The sequence below is a fragment of the Daphnia pulex genome, chromosome 12 (genome assembly GCF_021134715.1).
Source record: "Daphnia pulex isolate KAP4 chromosome 12, ASM2113471v1".
NCBI lineage: Eukaryota > Metazoa > Arthropoda > Branchiopoda > Diplostraca > Daphniidae > Daphnia > Daphnia pulex.
In genome coordinates this window covers 5,267,797-5,281,626 of record NC_060028.1, presented here as the reverse complement: position 1 = coordinate 5,281,626, position 13,830 = coordinate 5,267,797, and the positions used below count along the sequence as shown (strand labels likewise).

General features: G+C 37.6%; 1 protein-coding gene and 1 non-coding gene across 2 annotated transcripts; one reads left to right on the top strand and one right to left on the bottom strand.

The window, feature by feature from the left end:
• Positions 1-366: 366 nt before the first annotated feature.
• Positions 367-439, bottom strand: Trnak-uuu. The gene has a single exon. It is a non-coding gene; the product is annotated as a tRNA-Lys (tRNA).
• Positions 440-1,827: 1,388 nt separating this feature from the next.
• On the top strand, positions 1,828-4,742 carry LOC124208964 (sulfate transporter-like). The gene is made up of 6 exons (XM_046606832.1): positions 1,828-1,929; positions 2,000-2,132; positions 2,205-2,384; positions 2,465-2,575; positions 2,648-3,876; positions 3,940-4,742. The coding sequence occupies exons 2-6, from the start codon at positions 2,009-2,011 to the stop codon at positions 4,321-4,323; spliced, it is 2,028 nt and encodes a 675-aa protein (XP_046462788.1). The 5' UTR covers positions 1,828-1,929; positions 2,000-2,008; the 3' UTR covers positions 4,324-4,742.
• The last annotated feature ends 9,088 nt before the right edge of the window (positions 4,743-13,830 follow it).

Below are 13,830 nucleotides of genomic sequence, written 5' to 3'. Positions count from 1 at the left end.
TAGGATGATAGTATTAACTTTTAGAAGAATGACTTAAAAATAAATTGATTTTAATGTGTGCTTCTGACCGTTTTGTATTCCACATTTAAGTGTATTTTCTTGGGCTTAACAAAAATATAATTTAAGCTCAAAGATATTCTTAACAAAATAAATGCAAAAATTACCATTATTTAAATTCATGACTGTATTTGAAAAAGTTCTTTCCAATTGCCGCTAGACGGCCGAAACTCTTCCTAGGATCGTTATTTCTCAAATGTTTCTTTTGCAACTATGAGAAAAAGTAACTAATTCTGTTCGTAATAAATTTCGTTCAATTCTTTTTAACAAATTTTAACATTCCTTTTTATTTCCAATTAAAAAAAAATACGCCCGATAAGGGACTTGAACCCTTGACCTCAGGATTAAAAGTCCCGCGCTCTACCAACTGAGCTAACCGGGCTACGTAAACCCACCGTTTTTACAAATATCTCTTAAGGGCTTGTTTAATTTTAATTAAGTTAGTTTGATTCACTGTTAATTTAGTTTGGTTAAATTATGCTACAATTCAGGTAACTTAATTTTTTAATTACAATAAGTAATAAGAAAATAATAAGTAATAACATCAATTTCATCAAAATCATTTTCCCCATCTTGGCCCAAAATTGGGCGGAGCCTAAAGAGAGCCGTGCGGACCTTTATAACTTTATAAGCGGCCTTTGGTAGGAAGATGTAAAGGTACCATTCTTCACTGAGACCTACAACGAGACGAATTCCTGCTGAGTCTCGTCCAACTAGATCTCACTATCTCAGCCCACTGGATCTCGGCCCACTGATCTCGGCCCAATTGGATCTCGGCCCACTCGGTTCTTATAAGAGCCAAAAAATGAGAAAGGCAACTTGCTCCGACAGAAAGGCAACTGGCCTGACCCAAAAGGCAATTGCCTTTTGGACTTGCTTTCCTCCAGAGTTGCATGCCTTTCCGTCTAGAATCCATGGCTCTGGTGCTACATTGAGATTTAGGTTTTTATGTAGTTAAGAATATTGACACATATATTGTATGCCAATATATGTCAAAGCACTTGGTAAATTACGCTTCAATTCAGATAACTAAATTTGTTTATTTTTTAGTTACAATAAGTACCGTAATTAGTAAATAAAAAGTAACAAAACGTTTTAATTACAATTTTTTGCGCAAAAATCTCTTTTCATTTTGCCTTAAATCGTCAAATAGAAAAATACCAAATAGGCTATGTTATTTTATTTTTCTATATAGTCTAAACTCGCGTTTTTATTTCTTCGCCAGAAAAAATGATTCTCTATCGAATGGTTGTATTTATAAAAATAATTATTATTGCCACGCACGGGTGAATTCAAATTCCTAAAATCACTTGAAGCGAGGTCATGAATAATTCAATTGATATGATATGTCCATTTAAGGTATATGTATACGGTCTACGTCAATGAAATGCCTTCCACGCAAATTTTCATTTTCTACTGTATACCTACTACCTACTACCTTAGATATCGAGCAAGTCACCAATAAGAACAAGTAGCCGCAAGTAGCAAATGACGATAAGTTAACAATCACGATGAAACTAAGAGCTATAGTGTTCCACCGAGTTATGAACGGAATCCGTTGAACGGATACGTGCTCTGAGTAACAAATGATATAGATATAATATAACTATTTTAACCCAAACAATTTGATCTTTCGAATGGGTGTCGCATCCTTTTTCAATCATTATTTTGTTTACGTTTCCGCAGATGACTTAGCACTTTTATATTTAATTGGTTCGTTTTAGTGCTGGGAAAATAAGGTATTTAATAAGAGTCAGTGTTGAAATGCCGGTTAGTATCGTAAAGAAACGGTGTCAGCGTCCTAGTGCATTTTTTTTTTAAATCTTTGCCCAAGTCAACCTTACACTGGAATCTCACGATCATCGGAAGTCTGTAAATGCCATTAATCCAAAAATGTTCTAGTTTATTCATTGAGTTTATGAGTATTGTAATCAATTCTTAGTATTAAAAAATGGAAAGTACTGAATTAAACGAAATGGAAAGTCTTCTACTTAATGTTGAAAGACCAATTTTCACCAATCAAGAAAAATTCGATAATAATTTTCAAAAAAATGGACCGTCTGAAAAAAAAAAAGGTATGTTAAATCTCATCACAGATTTACTTCACTTTCTGAGTTTTATCTATTAATAAATAATAATTGACACAGGAATGTTTGGCCAACTTAAGGCTAGTTGTTGCAGTCAATGTTCTGCAATGAAATCGTCAAAAGAATTTTGGTTTGGGATGTTTCCAATAATTGGCTGGTTGTCCAAATATTCATTGAAGGACCAGTTGTTGGGGGATATCATTTCAGGATGCACAGTTGCAGTCATGCACATACCACAAGGTTAAAAAAACTAATTTGTTCAAATAGCAATATCATGGGCTGCATTTAAAAAATTGTCTTTTCTCCCAAATTTCTATTAGGGATGGGTTACGCTCTCTTAGGTGGTGTGTCCCCTATTATTGGATTATACATGGCTTTTTTTCCTGTTTTAATTTATGTGTGCCTTGGAACTTCTCACCATATATCTATTGGTAGGAACAAGTTCACATCGGGGGCGAAAAATCAAACTAATATCTTAATTTATTGAAATGTGCCCAAATCAGGTACCTTTGCTGTTACCTCCTTGATGACTGGTAAAATTGTTAGCCAGTATGGTAGCCGTGATTATGCCAACTCTTCAATAAGTGAACATTCATTCAAAATGGATAACATTAGTAGTAACTACTATACCAACCTTGAAGTGGCAACTGCTGCATGTTTTATGGTTGGAATTTGGCAGACGTTAATGGGAATTCTCAGGTTAGGGATTTTGGGAATCATATTATCCGACCACCTTGTTAGCGGCTTTACTACCGGTGCTGCCATCCACGTTCTGGTTTCTCAGACGACAAATCTGTTGGGATTAAAAATCCCTCGCTTTACCGGATCATTCCAGCTCATTCGTTCAACCGTTGCAATATGTGGTGCCCTTCCCAAAACTAATCTTGCAGAAGTTGTCGTCTCTTTCATTGCTATTACGATTATGGCTGTTCACAACGACTGGCTGAAACCCTGGTATGGAAAAAAAATGAAGTTCCCTATTCCGACAGAGCTCCTTGTTATCGGAATTGGAACTGCGGCTTCCTATTTAGGGAAACTGTCTAGCGACTACGGAATTAATATTCTAAACCATATTCCAACTGGATTTCCCACACCACGGAGCCCACCGTACGAGCTATTTCCTTCTATTATTCAAGACACGATTCCCGTTGCTATAGTAGCCTATGTCATCAGTTTGTCTATGGCCAAGATCTTTGCCCGAAAACGAGGATACGAAATATCAAGCAATCAGGAGTTGATCGCTCAGGGAGCAGCAAATGTATTTGGCGCTTTTTTCTCTTGTATGCCAGTCTCAACCTCTCTTTCACGAAGCATGTTACAAGAATCTGTCGGAGGTGAAACTCAACTAGCTAGCGTCGTGTCCTGCGCTTTGATGTTAATCATTCTTCTTTGGATGGGCCCTTTTTTTGAATCTCTTCCGTTAGCTGTTCTTTCTTCCGTCATCATCGTGTCCCTAAAAGGGATGTTCATGCAATTTCGAGATTTCATCTCTGCGGTGAAAACTTCACCGCTAGATTCGATTGTTTGGATGTCTACATTCCTAGCGGTAGTCATTGTGGACATCGATATCGGTCTCGGTGTCGGAGTCGTGGCCTCAGTTACCGTTTTGATCTATCGTGGACATCGTCCGTATGCTGCAACTCTAGGTCATTTGCAAGGAACTGAAATGCATGTCGATGTTGAACTCTATTCCGCTGCTGTCGAAGCACCTGGTATCAAGATTTTCCATTGGGTAATGAATTTCCTTTTATTTATCAAGTGTTTGAAACTATTGCAATGTTTTTTGTCCTTTTAGGCTGGCGCGATTCACTTTGCAAACGGCGAAACTTTTCGGCATGTCGTAGATAGTCAACTTGGTGTAATAATGAACCCCGACGTTCCAGTAGCGAATATTGAGTACCTGATCCTCGATTGTTCTGCTTTGTCTTACGTTGATCTAAGCGGTACAAAAATCTTAACTACTTTACACAAAGATTTAATGAAAAGTAGAGGCATTACTCTTGTTTTGGCGAATTGTTCTGAACCCTTGTTGCAACAGCTCGAGCGACAGAAGTATTTTCAATCGTTTCCAAAGTCTCAGGTGTATCCTTCGATTATAGATGCAGTAATGACAATCGAAAGTAGTATTCGATGCAAAAATGGAAGTTCTCCCAACTCTGCGGTAGTTACCGTTGATTAGGGCGCCACGAAAATGTGACCATGTAGTAATCACATTTTTATAGAAATTTAGTATAATCATATTCAAAGTGGAATACTTAGATCGTCTTATCATTTATATAGTCTAAATGGGTTGTGCAATCTGTAGCAAAAAATGTTTGTTACTAAAAGATTTCTCATTAACTACTCGACTAACGGTACAAAAGTATGTGTATTCGTATTTTCTTTGATGAGTACCGGTATGTTTATTTGTTGGAATGAAGCCCCGGCCTCGCTGTAGCTTAACCATTAATGACCATAGATATCTAAATGATCTTCGTTGTTCTTTCCGGAATTGAATGGAGAATAATTGTTCATAATTCTACGACATGTTTTGAATTTGAAATCGAGGAATTGTAATGGTGATAATGACACGAAAATAACAATCTCTGTTTCAAGTGAGTTTTTCATTTATTTCCGAATTCCACTCTTAGAAATGAAAATGGTTGGATATCAGTAAAAGCGGAGCAGGACGCAAGTCCCAGTGGTGATAGTTTCAATGCGCCACTGGTTCCAATTCCGGTAATTGTGGTTATAAGATCCAATGCTCTTAAGGCCCGACGACTTAATTTCCAAACGACAAAAGTGCCAAATGTTAAAAGATCCGTAGCCCCTAATGCTACCGAATACTGGCAACGTATGGAACTAGTGACGTTTAATCACTCATAGATACATACGTACATGATTTCTTAGTTAATAGCTTGTTTTTTTTTGTTTTTATTTTGCAAGGATCGTAGGATTAGGACTGTGGATGCCCAATACGGGGTCATTGTCGCAGGGAAACATCATAATTTTTTTTTGTGGTAGGCCTATAGATCTTATTGCAATTCAAAAGTACGCGACATAGCCAAAAGTCGTGCGCAGCTTACGCCAATGCGCACCACTGTGGCCTATAGCCGAACTAGAAATTGTTTTATGCTTGACTAATCCTATACTCCCTCACTCACCACGGAAATTCCGTGGTCCGTGGTGGTATATTGTCACGTTTCAATAACGTAACAACCGATTAGTTCCCAGAACAGACATTTATCAATCCCAGAACCGACGTTTCCCATACGATCCTAATCCTAAGAAGCTAACGATTCCCCGACGCTTGACAACAAAAGTCATTAAGGACGAGGCAACGTTGACAGAAACATACAAAAAGGGGGAGCATGTTTCTCCAGAGTTGGACTTTCACTGTGTTGGTGTGTGTGTCGGTGGTGGAGTCGCGACCTCCAGTCTGTTTGTTTGTCTTTTGCTAAACAGCTTCAAGTCGCTCTCAAAACCGAACGTGTTAGCCTCCTTTCCCGTGACAATATGATTAAATATATATGCTAAATTTAGCCCATCGTAGTTAAACACAGTTATCCCACTGGCGTCATACGCACTTACACAGCGTAATTTTTAATTAATTATTAGTTATTAGCGCCATGGACGCTACGATAGCGCTAGATCCAGCGCTAACAATTTGACATTTTTTGCACCGCGAGCCGACTAAAACAGTAGTGCAAAGGCGACGATTAACGCAAAGAAAGCGAACAGAATCGTGATAAGCGCTAATGGACGGGTGCTCGCTACTCGTTCAATCGCCGCAATCGTTTTCCTTGTCGTAACAGTTTTGCTAAATTAACGAAGTGCTTGCGCGTTTTGTAAATAATGCGATGGAATGAATTGCGCTAAATATAGCGCATCGCGCGCAAGTTAATCCCAAATACATCACTGGCGCCATGAACGCTTAGATAGCGCTAGATCTAGCGCGAAATATTTCACTTAATAATTTTTCACGTTAAACGGGTTATGCACGTTTTTTAAATTTTACAATAAACTTAATAAATTTAGCGCATCATGCACAAGGTAATAATAAATTCATCATTAGCGCCGTTCGCGCATAGCGCTAGATCTATTGGCTTGATTGTTTTTCACGCAGTGATCCGCCTGAAACAGCGATCGGGCGACGCTTAGCGCTAAAATAGCAGAAGAACCCGGTATTAGCGCTTAAATAACGGGACGGTTGCGTTATTTGTCCGACTAGTCGCCATAAACCTTTTACCTGACGCAAAATGAATAGAGAATAAGGCTGATAGACAAATTCTATCAATCGCCACTATTACCTGTCACATCACCGTTTAATTCATAGAATTCTAGCTAATCTAGCGTTCGTAAATTTCATTTTGCGTTCCGTATAAGGGTTGCTTAACCGTCTCCCGTTTCGCGCTAAAATAGTTAGTGATGTTAAAGGGTAGAGTTAAGTAAAGAGGGGGTAGAGGGGTTTGGGTTAACAAGGAAAAATGCGCACAAATAACAACCCCTTTCTCTTGTGATAGGCTCACACTACCCGCCAATACAGAGTAAAAAGACGTATATTTGAGCACAAGGTATACAAACTTTCAGCCACGACTATATACTATATTAATACATTTTACTTGTATTGGAAAAAGGAAAAATGAGATTTAAAAATTCTTCAAGGACTGTGAACACCGATCTCATAGCGGAAAATAATAGTAAAGTGAGAAAAAGAAAAAACGATTATGACATAGGCCTACATATCAACTGGGAAATCTAAACCAAGCTGATCGCCACACTTTTCACGTAAAACATCTTTGGAAACTATTTTTAAGATTGACAGAAGCAAAATAAATCTCTAGTTTTGGTCTTTCAAACAAATTCTTTCTTTGCCTCGTAAACAGTTTATTTGAAGAATAGCGGGTGGTTCCTTGTTGCACATCGGTACAGCATTATTACCAAAGACGCTACCAGAAGCTCACACAGTCATCGGGGTAGTCATAGCTTTTTTTCATGTAAAAGGCAGCCCCTCATTCCTTTTTTCTTCTTCCCTGATTTCTTCTTTAATATACAGTGGGTACCGAAAGTATCCGTACGGCTGAGAGGATCAGTAGGGAAAACGCGTTTTTCAAAACGCTCCCATTAATTGAATTCTCGGTGGAATTCAATAATTTTTTTTCTAAGGAGGTTTCATGTGATTTTTTGGGGGAATTTTTCAATAACGCGATATGTGGTTTTTATTGCGTTGCGTAAGTAACCGTACGGCCGAGAGGCCTAGTAGAGAATTGGCTTACTTTGGAGGCCTATTATTCGGTAACTACGTAATATTATAGGGTGTGAAAGTTCTTTAAAAAAGAGCTGCATTAGCTCAATGTGTGGTCATAAGATCACATTTTTCAAGTTTCATTTATGGTAATGAAATCGAAAATGAAAACACGAATTATAAGTTTTCCGTTTATTTCCCCTCGATTCCCCCTAACCATTGTTGCCATCATATCGTCAGCTGATTATAGAGCTTTTTAAAGTCTAAAGGTATCCGCAGAGAAAAAGTTCGTGCGACTTGTTGACCAGTGCGTATCGCATGGTGTATTAGTATGGTGGGGGAACTTATGGTTGGAATCGGCTATCTCGGCTGAAGCCAGTGGTCGCACCTGATCAGCGCTGCCTGATGGACAATTGGGTGAACTATGAGCTATAAACTGTCTGAAAATTTTCTAAGTCCGATTGCACATTGCTTGTGTACTTATAAAGCTATAAAATCGTAAAAAAAGAGTCAAAAACAGCAATTAAGTATTATTTTTCAAGCTTTAATTATTTTAAAATTAATAGAAAAAAATATGAAAAAAAAAATAAGTAACAACTATGGGAATCGACCTTTAATTCTTTAGAGTCGCAGACCGGGACTGTAGCCACTGTGACAACCAGCTGATGTCAAATGTCGTAAATTTCAAAAACATATACTATTTTTCAGACGAATTTACAAAAGAAATTAGTATCTTGGTTCATAGAGGGCACCAAAGAAGTGCGACCAGCCCTGCAATTGGCTGTTAAGAATTTCGACTTTTCCACTAAGCTCCGCCTCTTGTCCGGGAACTGGCTTCATTCGAGATAGCCGATTCCAACCATAAGTTCCCCCACCATACTAATACACCATGCGTATCGTAGTGGTGGTTGGTGGGACTGCCGCTGCAAGTTTTTCTTGATTCATATTGATTGGACTGATAGTCACATGTTATGGCATGCCAGGATTCTCCACGACGTCGAGTGTGTATCTGTCAAGGATTTCGACTAAAGCCTGATGTTCAATGACCAGGGTAGTGATTAATAGTGGTTCTGACGCCGATAAACTCAAATGTCAAATGTAACACGGAATAACGTACAGAGACAGGCGAGACGTCAACCGTTATGTACAATGCGGTACCCCTGAGGAGGCTGTCGTTAAGACATCTTCCTTTGAACCTGGCTGCCAAAAGTGCTACACATGGTTAAAGAAATTTTCAATGCCCCAATAAAATGTGCGTTGAACCCATGAACCTCCCTCATGATACGTCCAGAGACCTCCAGAAAATCAATATCTCATAATTATAGCGAAATAGCAAAACTGAATTTTCCGTTTACCTCTATCTAGTCCTTAAACAGCTTGTAGTGAGTGAAGTAAACCTATCGCCGCTTTGTCATGCAGACATTATGTTTCAAAATTCAATTTACTTCTTGGAATGCATTCTGTTAGCTAGTGACATCGGATTGCGAAAATTGCCTTAAAAAACAATCACATTGTAAATATTAGCGAATATTAGTTAAGAAATTCGAAAACAGTTGAAATAATTAACAATACAGATTAACAAGGGGCAATCGAACATGCATGCATATGTTAGGAAACTAAAATATAATTCTTACTTGTCCTTGATGAAAATATAACAATCCTCAAACTCTGGTATTTGAAAACCGAGATTCCATCGATGCAAGAATAGCGGTCTCGTTGTCAGATATTATAAGGGTATGTCCGAAAGCTACCCCAATCTCTTGAACTGCTATAAACTTGACCCTTTCTATAATACGCTCAAACAGCGCTGATGTCCTAGCTGTCATCAATGCATACGTGACAGGAACATACTATGAAAGAAGGACTATTATTCTAAAGATTGCACTTCTAGCAAAATATTATTAAATAATTATCACTAACCATAGGAAATCATATGGATAGTTATCTTTTGATAAAAAAGGTAGATCTATGCAGAATATCGCATCGATGTGCATTTCCCTACTGTTCCGGAAAGAAGGCAGTATTCCATGACTTATAAATATCAGTGTCGATTCGTTTCCGTCTATTACCATGCCATGATAAAATTGTTTTTCTTCTAAATGAATGGTTTATTCATTTAAAAAATTTGAATTAAAAATTTTACTCCTGTTTAAAACACCTGTGTAAAAGGTAGACAATTATTTACAAGATATATGTAAAAAAAAACAATATACAATCTAAATTTCGTATTTACCTGTACACAGTTGGGGGAAATGCATTTGTTACAAATGAATTACTTATGAAGCAAACTTATTACAAAAATGACATTGGGACTCCTGTTCTTGTTAATCTCCTGTCCATTTAGATCTTCTAGACAATATTTCTCCTAGGATTTTTTTTTTCAAAATTCCAGGACAATAGAACTCCATTAGAATTAAAACTAAACTAAATTCTAGACAATAGCGTCCACCAAATAATATTATTTAAAAAAATATTAGACAGTAGTTTATTCGCTAAAAATTAAATTAAATTAGATTAAATAAATTGACAATAGATCTCCTCGATAAAAGCCCAGAAATTTTGTCTGTGCATATGACAAAGGGTATTAAACCACCTATTCCAGTTTTCTACGTCGTTATTTGTACGAGACTTATCGCCGTTTACGCTGAAACGTGCTGACGAACAAGCCAGTATTCGGCCCAGTACATACATATACATACATACAGACGTTGAACAGCATCTCGTATTTCTTGGCTTTCTAGTTGCAAGTCGGCCGCATTTTTTTGTTGAATTACCTGAAAAAAAAAACAAAGCAAACAACAAAAGCTATGTTAAAACTACCATTAACAAAATTAAAAAACTGCTTGTACCGTAAACCTGGCATATATTTGTTCTGCGGGTAAAAGAGCCAAAGTAATTATCAATATTATGATGCGTTTCACAACTAGACTTGTTCTATAGGATCTAGCCAATCTCTCGTCACAGGCCCTTATATAGATTACCTGAATTCCAAACAATTTTGATAAGATACAAACAAGAGTCAAATTTTGAAATATTAAAACTGACCTGCCCTTAATGAAACCAACACCCTCTGGCTTGTGCACCAGGAAATGCATTGTGTAGCGCCCTTAGTATGCCTTCTTGCTGAGCTCTAAACATACGCTTTTCTAAGGCAGCATTATATGCAATGGAAACATCTGGAAAGCTAAAAATTTGATATTGTTAGGTTTAATTTGAATTTGAATACAAAAAAGTCAGCATACTCTTGCCGATTTTCTTCGAAAATAGATTTCAACGCGCCGGGTGCTCTTTGAAGACCAGCCCTTCGGCAGCACTCGTTGACAAAGGAAATTCGGCCAATTTCATCGCCTTCAATGGGGTGGTGTGATGTATGCCAGAAATGCGATACACACCATCTTTGTAAACTAGCCTGGCCCCACAATGAAATTCTTTGTGCTTTCGGCATTTATAATTCACTGAATGAGTACTACAAACATAACAAGTACAGAAGAGTTAAGACACCGATCTTTGGAAATTAGCATGCACCTACAACGAAATTATTTGGCTTTCGGCATTCATAATTCACTGAATGTCTAATACAAATATAACGAACACAGAAACCAGCGTTTAGCAAGGTGAAATAGATATAGTGATCTTTTGAGTAGAGTGTCCCATTTTTCTTTTCGCCTTGCATTCGATTAACGGTGACATTTTTTTCCAATTATTTTAGAATACTCTCCTTCAGAGTCAGTAATGGCCTCAGAATCATCACTAATTTCCATTTTCGATTGTAAATGTCTTGTGTCTCTGAAACACTAAGTAAAACTAACACGACAGATGTAAAATGACAGAAATAAACGAGACTGGGATAGGAAGAGGCTGGGATTTTCTTCACCTTCATTGTATTCCCGCTTATTGGGAAGAGGTTGGAGTTTTTTACGCCACGTCATATTATATATCTATTGAGCATACTTTTTAAGCGCCGTACCTCTTTCCAATAAGCGGTAAAAGAATAAAGATATAAGAAAATACAAGCCTACCATTTGCCGTTTCACTTGTGTGCACTGTTGCAATGTCTATTGTCTACGAGATCTAATGTCTAGGAGATCTATTGTCAATTAATTTAATATAATATAATTCAATTTTTAGCGAATAAACTACTGTCTAGTATTTTATTCAATAATATTATTCGGGGGACGCTATTGTCTAGAATTTAGTACATTTAATGGAGTTCTATTGTCCCGTGATTTAAATAAACAAATCCTAGACGAACTATTATCCAGGAGATTGAAATGGACAGGAGATTAACAATAACAGGAGTTCCACTGTCTGCGTGCCTTTTATTGATCTCCCTTACATTTGAATATGCTTACAAATGGTACCCAGCCAACATAACAATTTGAGGATGTCACAATAAAAGGGCAAATGAAATGTTGGGTTCAGGAAGGGATAGATGGTGAAGATGGAGGAAATTCAATTGTATTCGTATTTTTACACATCACAGACCTTTCAAATTTGCTCCCTGTTTTTCATATTTACACGTATTATCTTACAATCATAACACTTGAATCTATTAACGCAGATCATCTATTTTTTCAAACGATGTAAGAGCTTGATGCTTACGGGAAGTGGCTGTGTGAAGTGGCGTCACACAACAAAAACGTAAGTAAACCAATTCATAATTGTGGTGATTTGACGCAAACTAATAAATCAGCTAACTAGTCAAGGTCACAGAAGAGTGACGGCATAATCTGGGAGTATCAAACTCCAAAAATAATTTGTTCGCATCAACGGGGTTCATCGAAACCTCTTAAAAAGGATTGCGTGGTAATCAAAAAGTATATGCATGGCAATGTCCGTACTTTTGGTACGTGTCTTTGAATGTGAGAGAAAAGAAGTGCGAAGTACTGTCGTGCAATTTGAAACATGCTAATCACGTCCCCTCTCAGGGGAGCTTATTCCTACCTACGAGGAGAAGAAGTATGAGATAAATTAAATTTTTTTGTTTACCTCCAGTTACTCAGTAAATTACAAATTTTTATCTACTACAAAACTTGGCTCCTGCTGCTTTACAGTACATAACATAAGCAACGCAGGACGGATGAATTCCATTAAAAGTTTGTAGCCGTGATAGTGGCGATTATACAGTTGTCCTGAAGCCTAAAACAGTGCAAAATGTCAATCGACAAAAAGCTTGGAATGAACTTAAAAATGTCCTACTGCAAGCCTTTGAAGGATACCGTCAAGTATTGGAGGAATTCAAAACCTGTAGTCGCCGGAACCAGCCGTTTCAACTATTAATTGGGGACACAAAAACTGGAACTTTGATTGAATAAAATGATTCTAATATTATAACTCCATCTCCACCACTGATCAGTCGTTAATTCCATCAGTGGCTCATCTGGTCGTTCCAGCAGTGGCTGATCTCGTCAATAGAAGGAGATAAGGCAAAGGCAAGGAAAAAAACAAGAGTTAATGAAGATCTGATGCTCCTAATGCTCTCCAAACCAAAAAATCGCGATGTACGCCCTCGAGGAACTAGAAATAGGGATCACGTAAAGAATGCTCCTGAAATCAAATTAAACGACTTCAGAAAGTTATGTGATGAAGATGGGTGGATATCGGTCCTAAAAATTGGTAACTTATATTTTTCAGATAAAACATTTCTTAAAACTTGTCTAATTTGAATTATCTGTAAATTCTAGAATTTAGTTGAAGCAAAGAAACGTATCAATAACATCCAAGTGTGTTACAGTGGCGGTCCAGTCATCGAGCCACCTGGTGCAGTGGCCCCATGAGCGGGTGGCTCTATAACCGAGCACCCGATCACAGAGCCACCACGGGGCGAAAGAGAGAAATACATACAATTTACGGTCCCCTATACTATATATGGATGGCCGTTAAATACTGAAGTAAATTACCGATAACGAGTATTTAAGCAATATATTTGGGTAGTCTCTTCTTAAAAATTAAAAGAGAAATCATCTGAGACGAGGAGAGAAAATGACGGGGAGGGACTAAGAGTAAGATCATCTTTTTTGTTTGGTGTAAATTCTGACATTTCAACATCTTACGACGGCCGACGGGATTTATCATTTCACGAAGCCAACTGTAAACAGAATCTTCGAGATCAGAATTGCTAGAGATCTTTTGCTGTGGGTTGGAAAACTTAAACGTCCAATTTTCTTTCAAGATTTCCTGATTCTGTTTACTCGTGAATGAAAACGCCCATTATTTCAGCAACACACCTCTCACTTAAAATTGTTTTCATTTAGCAATTAATGAATTGCCTTTAGACTTTAACACTTGAGAATAAATAACTTATTCTCAAATGTTAAAGTCCTCACGAGTTTTTCTTGGTTTCTTAAACGTTGGCGGATTCCCTAATTTCCGCCACTAGAGCTATTGATCAAATTTCCCATAGCTCCCCCTTGATGGCGCTGACCTGGTGCAGCCCTTTACCTGGCCCGATAACCGGGTTGG